Source organism: Catharus ustulatus, chromosome 4 (genome assembly GCF_009819885.2).
Source record: "Catharus ustulatus isolate bCatUst1 chromosome 4, bCatUst1.pri.v2, whole genome shotgun sequence".
NCBI lineage: Eukaryota > Metazoa > Chordata > Aves > Passeriformes > Turdidae > Catharus > Catharus ustulatus.
Genome location: NC_046224.1, coordinates 24,251,897 through 24,263,705, shown reverse-complemented (window position 1 = coordinate 24,263,705; position 11,809 = coordinate 24,251,897). Strand labels below are relative to the sequence as shown.

Genomic DNA, 11,809 nt, shown 5'->3' with positions numbered 1-11,809 from the left:
ATGTTCACAAAGGTTTTTTCTGCTCTGCACAGCCCTGTCACAGGTAAGTGTTGGGCTGTGGTATCTGGAACTGAGGCTCACATAGCCCTTTTCCTCCTGGAAAGGGCTGGTCCAGGGCCAGCAGAGAGCAAGCGTGGCCCTAGTATAGTCTTCAGGGAGGAGCTGCATGGGTATTCCACAACATAAATCCTCCTCCCAGCCCAGGTTAAGCAGACAAGCTCCTCAAGCCAATTAAATTTCCAAATGTTCAGCTTTTTTTATGCACTAAGTTAACTTCCTCATGCTGAGGAAAATTAAGTATTTCCTTTCTGCTTGCTGTGTACTGATGAGTAGTTAACAGCCCATGTGAAGGAAAAGAGAACCATGCAGATACCCTGACCTGGGCTTTGTCCCTCCTAACCCAGCCTCACTTGCTGCTCTTCAGGGCCAAGCTGGGCTCTGCTCATGGCAGAGGATGAGAAGGCTTGGGAGGTGACTGCAGAATGAGGACAGCCAGGATATCATAGTCTAGCAGAAGTTTTTAGTCCCAAGGAATTGGAATTTTTAGGAGTAAGTCTTGTTTTCAGCATTGTTTCAGTTTTTGCATCCTCAAGCCTGCTCAATGACAAGGTGATAACTTTGTTAACTGGCCCTAGACTTAGTACACGAGGCTAGAAAATAAGGACTTGCTGTAAAACTACATAGAAAAGCTCCAAGAATAGCTTTGTCTGTCTACTAGCTTGCATCATTCCCAATAGCAAATTCAGTTACAAAAAATCCAAACCACTCTGGGCAGTTTTGATATAATTTATGTCTTGGTCTTTTTTTTTTCTTGCATAGGCATAAATTACAATCTGTTGATTAAAAAATAAAAGGAACAAACAGTGCAGCATTTGCAACAGGCTACAGCATCAAACAAACTCCTGTCTGTAACCATCTGTTTCTGCAGGGCTAATTCGTAACACGTGTTTAGGGCAAACTAAGAAGGAGGGAGAAGAGAGGAGGTAAATGGAGTAAATAAGAGAAATCTGCTCCCACAGCTGTTCTGCATTTCTCCTGCCTCACCAAGCTCATCTTCAGCATCAGCTCTAGGATTAAATACCCCTGGGCAGAGAAGCACATGCTGAAGGCAACAGTTTTCTGTGTCCTCTTTTGCAGGTGTGAGAAGTGCTGCAGAAATGCTGGAAGCTACAATCTCAAGAGCCAGCAACTGTGGGCACTCAGCACAGGTCTGCTCAGGCTGCAGCCCGGCACTGATGCTGAATTTGGGGACTGAAAACCCACCTGTAGCCTCACATATGTTCCTGGGGTTCCTCACACAGATGGCATGGTGAGGCCTCTAAAACCAGCTAGAAAAGAGCATGAAGCCTCAGGATGAGCTCTCACTGGTGGCTCCAGGGAGTTTTACTTAGAACAGTAAAGATTTTCATGTCCAAAGGACAGGGCAAGCTTGCACTGTAAAGCCAAATGCTCCCTAACACAGACACTGCAGTTAACACCCAAATGGAAGGAGCAGAGATCCCACTACAACTCCATTTTCAGGGGAAGAGGTCACATTTCCTGCTGCTCACCAGCATGCCTGATTTACCACAAAATCATTTTTTTCTTGGGCAAAGACCCTGTCTGTTCTTACAGTCCAAGCCAGAGACCAGGGAGCTAGAAGGAACATAAGAAAAGGGGTTTTCCCAGGCTCATGGTTACAGCTCTTGCTCCAGCAGCCAGAGAAAGGTGAGAAAAAGGGAGAGCTTCATCTCTGCTCTCTCTTTATGATTCAAATAAACACAGGAGCTGGTCTGCCGAGCCCAGAACAGGTCTAGGCATTCATAAAAGCACAGCTCCATGTGCTCGGTGCACTCATGGACATGACTCCAAGGCAAGCAGGCAGCTGTAGACAAGTTTAAAATAACTCTGGCTGCGGATGCCAAGAATTAAGACTACGCTCAATATAGGAGAGAATTTATAGTCCCTGGTTCTGGCTCCAGGTCAGCTTTCTCCCTGCAGCAGGGCCTCCCAGCTCTGCAAGAGGCTGCACAGGGTAATTTTAACCTGTTGGAGATAGGACTGTGCCCTCTGGGCTCACTTCCCCTGCTTGGAGCAAGGAGACCCCTTCAGAAGGGATGTGCTGCCACCATCCTCACCCTCCCAGGCCAGCATGGAAGGAGTCAAGGCTCAGAAGCTCTGCCTGATGCCCATCAGGGGATGCTGAAAGGAGACACTTCTTCAGCCCCTCATCCTCCTCTATGCCTACAGTGCTTCAAGCAGAGACCACCAGAGTGGGAATCAATACCTGGTGCTCTCATGATGTCAGGGGAAAAGTGATACCAGCACTGGACAGGGCTGAAACACTGTCCATGAGCCCTTCAGCTTTTCTTTCAATGAAACAGAACTAAAAGCTGGAGGCAGTTAACAACATCCAAGAACATAAGCCAAACTGTAATGGAGGCAGGAGGTGGAGGGGCCAGATGGCCCTGGCACCCCTCAGCCTGGGGAAGGTCCCTGTGCATCCTTCCTGCAAACCCCTGCTGTGCCTCCACCCATCCCAACAGTACAGCAAGATTTACATGCCCACTGCAGGCAGAACTCCACCTCCTGCTCCAACCCAGTCCTCCCACAGCCAGGGCTCAGAGAACAGTGCAATGCCAGTGAGGAGAGGTAGGAGGAAAAGGGAGCCCTTCCAAGAGAAAGGAGGTCAGCCTGCACCAGCCATCTGCCATGGAGGACTGGAGAGCTGAGGGAGCCCTGCAGGCAGGGGATGGCTCTGCATGCTGACACCTGCAAGCCCTGGCGCTTGCCCCATCTCCTCCCCAAGAGCCCTGGGGCAGCAGCTCCCACTTGCTGCTAACAGTCAAGTATATACAGATGCAGCCATGGGCAAGAGCCCACAGCCACGCATTGCAGTCTCAGAGGACATCCAGAGCAAGGAGGGCAGGGAATGCCTCCAGCACCCCATCAGCAGCAATGCACAGAGGACCCCAGCTACCAAGCCACCAATAACATGAGGCCCATATTTTAAACAGCTCTGCTCACATTATTCTAGCTTATCCTACTGTGTGTGCTATTTTTCTACTAAACAAAGCTCTAGCCCTCTCCACATCTAAGCCACTCAACCAAGTGGCACCATGTAACATTCTCTGGTTAAGTACAAATTGCATGAAAAAAGTCTTTTTTCCCTTTGTTACTACAAACCCACCCTCCCCCACAAAATAAAACCAACCCAAACTTGAAAATAGCTTCCCTCCCCACCCCTCTTAAAAACAAAAAAAAAAACAAACCAGAACAAACCCCAGAGGAAAAGCAGGCAACAGGAATTTTCAATAGCATCATCAAGCTTAACACTGGGGAGGCAGCCAGCCAGGGAGGCCAACAGCATCACCAACACAGCTACTGGCAGCAGGAGGGCTTGAGTGGATAGAGGGCAACATCGAGGTGGCTCTGCCACCAACACGTGCCATACTCCTCTCCTCCTGCTGCCCCAAACCATTAGTTTTACGTTAATACTTCATTAATACTGTCTTACTTCCTCTCTGCTGGCCCAGCATTGGAGGGCTGGAGATCTCCACCCAAACCAACACCAAGGCAAGAGAAGTGACCCTGTGTGGAGGGAACTTGGTGGCCATGACCAGTGGCTCCCACCTACTCTGGCAGCACCGAGTCCCACACAACCATATTCTGCACCCAAGCCCGCATGAAGCACATCACAAAATGGCACACCCCTTTCCCAAGCCCTGGCCATGCTAGAAAGGAGTGGGACAACAGGGAAGAGAGGCAGCGCAAACCCGATACAAAGTTAGCTTAAAAAGTTAAAATGTCCCACACGCACTGAAAACAAGCCAGGCTGCGCTAGGACCCACGTGGGATGCTCCAGCCTCACCACCCCGGTCCTTGGAAGAGTGAAAGCCTCACCCCTTCAACACCAGCACTTCTCCTCCCCTCAGGGGAGCACCTTCCTGGGGCGGCTGCTGGCACATGCCAGGATTTCTAGGTGCGAAGCAGTGAACCAGACGCATCCCCTCCTGCTGCCAGCCCGGCAGCATCCTCATCCCGCGCGGGCCGGGGTCAGTGCGCCGGCTCCCCGTGCACACGGAAGCGGTAGATGCACGTGTACTCGGGGTGGCCCCAATTGCTCAGCACCCGCAGCTCCACCAGCTGGTATGTGCCCACGGAGTCACCCTTGGGGAGGAGGGAAACGGAAAACCTGAGACCTTGTGGGCTCTCTTAGGCTCAGAGACCCCAGACGCCCTGTTTTCTTCCCGGGGCTCAGGTGCTCCAGGGGCAAAGCATTTACCTCCAAGTAAAATGTTTGGATGGGGTCGCCACTGTGGTCATAGGTGAACTGTCCGAGGAGAAGGCCCTCCTCCTCTCCTTCTTCTTTTAAGCCCTAAGGAAGGGCAGGGAGGCAGAAAGGGAGAATCAGGGGTCATCAGAAAGGGAGACCAGAGGTCATGCACACATCCAGGGCAGAAGAGGGAGAGGGAGACACAAGCGTGCTTGGCCCCTGCTCCTGCTCTTCCAGGACAAAACAGACAAATGGGAACAGGAGCCAGTGGGGAAGGATGAAGGTGGGGAAGACCAAAAGTTACATCTACTCAAGCCCTTTTGTCCCTGTAGCCCCCAAACTCTTTCTGAAACCTGGTACAGCACCCCTCTCCCCACCAGTATTAATTATTCCTTTTCTTCAGGGTAAGAACAACCCCCCAGATCATCCCACAGCCAGGTATAAGGTTTGTCAGCCATCCCTTCCAGCACCCTCCCACTATGTCCCACACCCCCCTCAGGTCTGGGAGAGGGCACTCACATAGACAGCAAAGTCCTTGGGGGCACTGGGGATGGTCCCCTGCGGTGAGAGGGCTTTTGGGATGTGCTCCAGTGTCACGGCCGTGGGGCGGATAATGCCAGAGAGGCGGATGACAGCAAAGCCCTGGGAGCCACGAAATGCCCAGCAGTTCCCAGGGTTGACATCTGGCTACGAGCATGGAAGTGAGATGCCAGCAATGTTACCACCACCAGTCACTTTTCTCCCACCAGCCTGGCTGCTAGCATGGAGCAACAGCCAAAGGCCAGTAAAATCCCCATGAGAACCAGCCCAGGCCTCCCACTCAGCGCCCACCTGCAGGATGACACGGGGGGACTGTGACTGGTACCACAGGGGGATGCCGAACAAGCTCAGCAGCGCTGTCCGTGTCTCGTAGGTCTCTGAGCAGCGAGTGTTGATGACACTGGCCCCTGGCAGGACAGGGGATGGCAGCAGGTGAGCTGCAAGCCAGCACCCTGTGGTCACCTCCCCAGGGCTCATCCCAAGCACTTACCTGCTGACTCGAGAGCATAGTCAACCATCCCCACACGGTCCTCGCTGTAGCGCTTCAGGGCCTGGCCCACGATGAGATGCACTTGCTGCAGCGGGAGCAGAGGGCACAGGAGGTGACAAACTGGAGCAGCCATCCTGCCCCCCACCCGCCTGCCCCTGCAGGGACAGAGGGTGCAAGGACCTTCCCACAAAACAGCCAGGGGATAGAACAGCCAGGGGATGAATCACCGTGGCAAAAATGAGAGAACACGCATTTGGCTGGGAAGCCTTGTTAGAGGTTGCTAAAAATACCCCAGGGGAGAGGAGCTGTGCAGTGAAGGGGCAGCATCCAGGCATGCTGCACTTGCCTGTCCCCAAGAGGGGCTGGCCCAGAGGGAGGAGATGTACCACCAGAAACAGCCTGACAGACCACCAAAAATCATCTGCTATCTGCTTGTCCCTCCTGTCCCACAGGATTGATGGGAGCTCCCCTCATCCAGAAAAGAGAAGATGGCTGGAGCATCCGTCTGGAGCCAAACTCATCCTAAGGAGCTAAGACCCTGCAGGACCACTTTGGGTCTAAACTTTACAGACTGCACAAAGCTTGTGCAGGCTATGGGGACTGCTAATCCCAGCTTGAACCCTCCCTCCACTACCTCCACGGGGAATTGCCAGCAACTCTTTCCAAAACAAGCAGGCTCATTTTTTCCCCTTGGTGTCATTCTGCTGAAACGCTTTGCACCAAACAACTCCACAGCGCTGCTGAAGAATGGGGATAAGCAAGATGCCCCACCCATGGAAGCCTTGCTGGCACCTGTCCCACATTCTGGGTGAAGGATGCACGAGCAGAAGCCTGGATTTTAAGACAATAAGAGCCTTGCAGGGCTGCAGTTATTCCCACCTGTGATCCCTTCCAGAGCACAGAGCAGGCACAGACTGAGAAGGGAGTGGCAGAGAAAGAGTTTCAAGGGTGCTCTTGCACCCTGTGAGCCCAGAATCAATATCCCAGCTCTGGGGGCCATCCCAATGCCTCTGCCATCTGCCAGGCACACACGAAGTGGGACACAGTCCCCAACCCCACACCTGTGGCCACCTCATGTCCCTGGGGCTCAGGCCAGTACTCACTTCTTCTGTCACTCCTGCAGTCCCTCCTTGACGCAGGGCCACTCCAATACCAGCCTGGGCATCCCGTGCTGACGGTCTCCGGTCCTCCAAGACTTTTGCAAGGATTTTGTGCTCCAGAGCCTGGAGCTCTGCTTGCAAGTCTTCCCGCTGGAGGATGAAGGCAGCAGCACCATCCTGCTGGGACTGTGACAGGAACCTACTGATCCACGCCGGGAATTGCAGTTCCACCTGGAACGGTGCAGACAGAGCTCAGCCCTGGATCAGGGACCCCTGCTTGCCTTTCTGCCAAACAGGCTGGGGACCAGAGACTCACATCAGCCCGCACTGTCTTCAGCTGCTCCAGTATCCCCTCCACGTGCTTCCCCATCACCTCCTGGTCTGACTTGAGGCTTGCCAGCTCCCTCCTCAGCACTGCCACCTCCTGCTCCAGCTTGCCCAGCTCCTGCCGGAGAGTCCCTTGCAGCTTCTCCTGCACTGAGCTGTGCCGAAAGAAACGTAACAAAACCTCGTGCCAATAGACCCAGTTCCCCCCTGCGAACTGGACAAAGACATTCATCCCACATATCAACCCCATCTCCAGACCCAGTTTTAATTCCAGGGACAGTGACCTCTTCTACTGTATCCCATGGGAACGCATCCTCAGCTCACCCCTCAGCTGAAGGGCCACATGCAGTCATGCAAAGCGACAGTGGCAAAGGTCATTCGCTGCCACTGCTCTTGGAGCCCTGCTGCCAGCCACAGAATCACAGAATGGGTCAGGTTAGAACAGACCACAGGGGGTCATTTGGTCCAACCTCCCTGCTCTAGCAGGGTCATCCCAGAACACATGGCACAGGATTGCAACCAGACAGTTCTGAACTATCTCCAGTGAGGGAAACTCCACGACCTCTCTGGGCAATCTGTTCCACAGTGTGGTCACTGCACAGTAAAGAAGTTTTTTATATTCAGGTAGAACTTCCTGTGTATCAGTTTCTGCCTATTGCCTCTTGTCCTATTGCTTGGCAGCACTGAGAAGAGCCTGGCTCCAACTTCTTGTGACTCTCCCTTCAGCCACTGACATTGGCTAGGTCCCCTCTCAGTTGTCTCTTCTCAAGGTGAACAGGCCCAGCTCCTTCAGCCTTTCCTCATAAGAGAGATTCTCCAATCCCTTCATCATCTCTGTAGCCCTCGGCTACAGAGATGCAGAGGAATTCCACGTCTTCCTTGTGCTGAGGAGCCCAGAACTGGACACAGCACTCCAGAGGTGGCCTCATTAGGGCTGGGTAGAGGGACAAGATCACCTCCCTCAACTTACTGACAATGTCCTTCCTAATGCAGCCTAGGATACCTCCTGCCTTTTTGGCCAGAAGGGCACAATGCTGGCTCCCACAGACACTCACACATGTATCCTTCCCTCCTTTCCCCCCTCCACTATGTCTCTTGATCTCTCCTTTGTCCCAAACCAGGCCTGCAGACCCCTCCTACGCCTGGCAGAGGGGAATTCACCCAGCTACCTCTGCCTGCCCCTAACAGGGCAATGGCCTCGCCCCACAGCCAGTGTTACCTCTGCCACTCCGAGTTCAGCTCCAGCAAGCGCGCTTCCATCTCCTACCAGGAAAGGGGGAAGGGGTGAGACCTGTGACACCACTGGTGAGGGTGTCCTGTCCAGGTACCACCACATGCTCATCCACTTACCCGGGAAGCTTGTGCCATCTTGCCCAGGCGCCCATCCAAATCCCTCTGCACCTGGGCTCGGAGCGCATCCAGCTCCCCCTGAAGGATGAGGAACAGGGTGGAAATATCAGAGCCTGGCCCTGCACATCCCCAGCACACCCCTGCATTTCCCGTGTCACTCACCTGGAGGTGGTTGGCCATGTCGGTGCGGAGACGCTCCTTCAGCCCCGCGTCCCGGCGGCTCACCAGCCCCTCCAGCAGCGCAAGGATGTCCCCTGGGGGTGGTTCTCCCCCTGCTGTCACTGCTGCTGCCCCATGACGCAGCTCCCACCGTGACAGCTCGGCCTCTAGTGCTTCAAAGCGCTTCTCCAGGGACTGGAAGCGAGCCAGGAGTCGGTGTCCTCCCTGTAGCAACAAAACCAGGGTGTGATGCAGCCCCCCAGGGAAGTGCCTGTTCCACAGGAGCCCTGTGAAAGGGGAACCTGACCACCCATTCCCCAGAATCAGTGGCATCTTATTCATCTGTTCTTCCCAGGAGAAGGTAGATGTTCCCTCTGCTCCATCCCAGGGACACCCCAAGAGTGAGATGGCCACAAGCTGGGGCAGCCAGTGTGGAACCATCATCTGCCCCATTCTCCACTATTCCCCATACCCTGGGAAACAATCCTTCACCCATGGATCACACCATCCCAGCTCTCCCTGCAAGGCACTCATCCCACCTGGGCCACCATCATGACTTTGCTGAAGCTTACCTGGTCCAGCGTGGTCAGGTCCCCTGCCCCAGGAACATCGGAGGAGGAGGAAAGCTTTCCAGCTCCCCACCAGGGGAAGGAAGGCAGGCTAAGTGTTGACAGCCCATATGGGTAGAAGTACCAAGCTCCTAGGCACAGAAGGATGAGACAGTCAAAACCACAGGCTCATAATGGGCCACAGTAGTGGACAGGGTGACATGCAGATGCTCAGCCATCAGCATCTCCAGGGATTACCAGGAGTTACTTGCACAGGGATGCAGATGGACAGGTTACCAGAAGCCATGAGCACTGAGCTCCAGGCCATCCCATCCCCCAACTATGGCAGTGGGATGCTCTGCACTGCCCCAGATCTCAGGGCAGCATATCAAGGGAGGGTGGCTCACCATAGGCAGCAGCACTGAGGAGCAGGAGGAGCAGCAGTAGCAGCAGGGACCTCTTGAGACGTGGGTAGCGCCTGGAGAAGAAAAAGGTGCCTGTAGGACTGCAGCCATCTTCCATCACCTTTGGATGGGGGCCAGAGGGAAAGCAAAGATGACAAGACACCGACTACCCCAAATCTGCCTCCCCTTTCCAGAGTCCTGCAGGTTTTTCCCCACACTTCCCCCATCCTGGTGTCCCCCCCAGCACACTCACCTGGAGAAGGGGACACTGTTCAGGTGGGAAGCCGTGCCGGTGAGGCGGCGCCAGGCCCCTGCCAGCCCTGAGAACAGCCACCCTATGAACTGAACTGCCAGGAGAAAAAACAAGCCTCAGGAGGAGCCCTGGCAGAGGTGTCCCCTCCATGCCCAAGGGTGGCACCACAAGGGGGTCCCATTCGGGTTCCTCCACCCAAACAGGGAATAGCACACACAGCACCTGGAGAGTAGAGATGCTGACTGGCAAGAACACTGCTAGAAGTGCCCTGCCAGCCCTGCACTCACCTGGGGAGGTGAACACTTGCCAGAGGAAGGAGCCCACCCGGGAGGCTGCAGTTCTCAGACCTGACCCGGAGCTACTCTGGCCTGAATAATAGTGACCTGGAAAGGAAGCAGCAAGTCACCAATGTAGACAGCATACCAGTGCATTGCCCACAGCAAAGGCTTTGCATTGGGGGTGGCATCTAGCAGGGACTGGCAGCACACCGGGTACAGCGAGGCCCTGGCTGGTCCCCCTGGGGACGCCTCCCCTGCATTCCTGCCACTACAGACAGACTAGTGCATCCCTACCAGCATAATCATCCTCCGAGGAGTACCCAGATGAAGATGTGTAGGTGTCGTACGTCTTACTCTCCAGCACTCCATTGATCTTACTGGACTCGGTGTCCCCTGTGCCTCTTCTCCTCCTACTGGAGAGCTCTCCACCTGCCCCCAAAACACAGAGTTCCACTGAGAAATCACTTCTACAAGGGGCAAGCCAGTCAGGCAGCCCGGGCAGTTGCCCCAGCACTCTTTGGTGTCCAGGGAGGTCCCCAGCTGCCCTAGGAGAGCAGGAGGGCTCACCCCAGTAGGTGCTGCTGTCCAGATCATCATCCAGCATGGAGCTACCCAGGGCAGCAAGGCCCCGGCTGCCCCCCAGGTAGGACTCACTCATCATGGACTCGCTGTAGTAGGAGGTTTGGGTGCTGGGGGTGGGAGAGAGGCGCTTGGTGCTACTCGATTTCCTCCTGATGGTCCTGCGGGAGGCGAGAACAGGCTCATCAGACATGTGTGGTTACAGGGAGGTGGAGGGCAGGGAGGGTGCAGTGCACCTACGGGGGGAAAATGGGTAATTCACCCCAGTTCCTCGACTAGCATCACTTCCCTCCACACCGGATGGCGGCAGCTTTCGGCAGCTGCAACCTCTGCCTAGCGGAGGCCTCCCGCCCGTCCCGGGCATCGCTTCCGCTCGCACCGCTGCGGTTTTCCGGCCGGCACTTGCAGCGCACCTCCCTCCCTCCCTCCTCCTCGCTGTCGCCATCCCGCTGCAGCGGGGAGCTGGGAGCTGGCACCCGGCCACCCCGGCAGGCTCCGGGGAACGCGGCGGAGCCCGGGCAGGGAGCGCGGGGCCCTGCCTGGAGCAGGGCGCAGCCAAGGCGGCCATGCCGGAACGCCTCGGGCTCCCCGTCACGCTCCCTTCGGCAAACCCTCCCCACACCCCACCCAGGAAGGTGCCCGGTCCCTGGCGTGGGATGGAACGCCCCGCCCCTGTCAGATTTGGGCAGGGGGATCCCCCCCATGGTGCCCCCCACTGACCTGCCGGTGGTCTCCTTGAAGGGGAGCTGTGTCCCACCCAGCAGAGATGTGCTGCTGCTGCTGGTCGTGGCATCATCGTCCCCGGGGTAATAGCGGCTGGTGACAAGGCGCTGGCTGCGGCGGGACATGGCGGCAGCAGGAGGGGGAGCTCGGCTCACCTGGGCTGGGGAGAGGGAAGTGTCACCGGCAGGGTCCCTGCAGGGACCACCCAGCGGGATCCCACTCGGAGGGGTCCCAGCCCACACCGACCGCCGTCCCGAGCTGGCGGCCGTGGGATGGAGCCAAACCCCCTTGCCTCCTCTCCCCTCCGCACCCCGGCCCGACACATCTTCCTTCCCCCAAGGCTCGGCGCTGAGCCAGCCGGCCCGCCCGCAAGCCCCCGGCTTTGGCCCCCGCAGACCCACCGGCAAGTGCCGCGCAGCGGGATCTATTCCCTCCGTCCTTCCCGGCAGCTCCGCCGCCGCCGCCGCCGCTCCCTTTTGTTTTGCGGGGGAAGGCGGCACCGCCTCCCCGCCCGGACCCCGCCCCGCCCGCCGCCGCGGGGAGGGGGAGCCCGCGCTCCCCCGGCCTCTGGGGACCGCTTCTTTATCATCCTCATTACTGCTGCGTATTATTATTACCGCCGCTGGCATATTATTTTATTTTCATCATTTTTGGGGTGCCGATGATGGGGGCCCATCCGCACTCTGCTGCCCGCCGGGACCTGCCCACCTACCCAAAGGAGCCCTGTGCTTCCTCCCGCCGTGCCCAGCACGGGCAGCCCCCATCCCACGCTGCCAGCCCAAAAATGGTGCAGGGCTGCACCC

The 11,809-nt window shown here is 56.3% G+C and overlaps 1 protein-coding gene across 2 annotated transcripts; it reads right to left on the bottom strand.

The window, feature by feature from the left end:
* Positions 1 to 770: 770 nt before the first annotated feature.
* SUN2 (Sad1 and UNC84 domain containing 2) lies at positions 771 to 11,504 on the bottom strand. Of its 2 annotated transcripts, none has more exons than XM_033059280.2 (18): positions 11,408 to 11,504; positions 11,004 to 11,166; positions 10,272 to 10,444; positions 9,999 to 10,133; positions 9,714 to 9,809; positions 9,427 to 9,520; positions 9,177 to 9,247; positions 8,794 to 8,921; positions 8,225 to 8,446; positions 8,063 to 8,140; positions 7,932 to 7,975; positions 6,702 to 6,867; positions 6,389 to 6,616; positions 5,286 to 5,370; positions 5,087 to 5,202; positions 4,775 to 4,942; positions 4,265 to 4,357; positions 771 to 4,149 (listed from the first exon to the last, which is right to left on the bottom strand). In XM_033059280.2, the coding sequence occupies exons 2-18, from the start codon at positions 11,129 to 11,131 to the stop codon at positions 4,036 to 4,038; spliced, it is 2,139 nt and encodes a 712-aa protein (XP_032915171.1). In that variant the 5' UTR covers positions 11,132 to 11,166; positions 11,408 to 11,504; the 3' UTR covers positions 771 to 4,035. The 2 variants fall into 2 exon arrangements, with proteins under 2 accessions (XP_032915171.1, XP_032915172.1); XM_033059281.2 differs by having other exon boundaries at positions 11,004 to 11,161; positions 11,408 to 11,494.
* Positions 11,505 to 11,809: the final 305 nt, after the last annotated feature.

Bases quoted from the DNA above. Each gene is read 5' to 3' on its own strand.
- SUN2 (XM_033059280.2), bottom strand. From the start codon at position 11,131: ATGTCCCGCCGCAGCCAGCGCCTTGTCACCAGCCGCTATTACCCCGGG. The intron at 8,922-9,176 runs GTGAGCCACCCT...TTCTGTGCCTAG, and splicing joins CCTCAGTGCTGCTGCCTATG to GAGCTTGGTACTTCTACCCA. The intron at 6,868-7,931 runs GTAACACTGGCT...CTTTCGGCACAG, and splicing joins CTGAACTCGGAGTGGCAGAG to CTCAGTGCAGGAGAAGCTGC.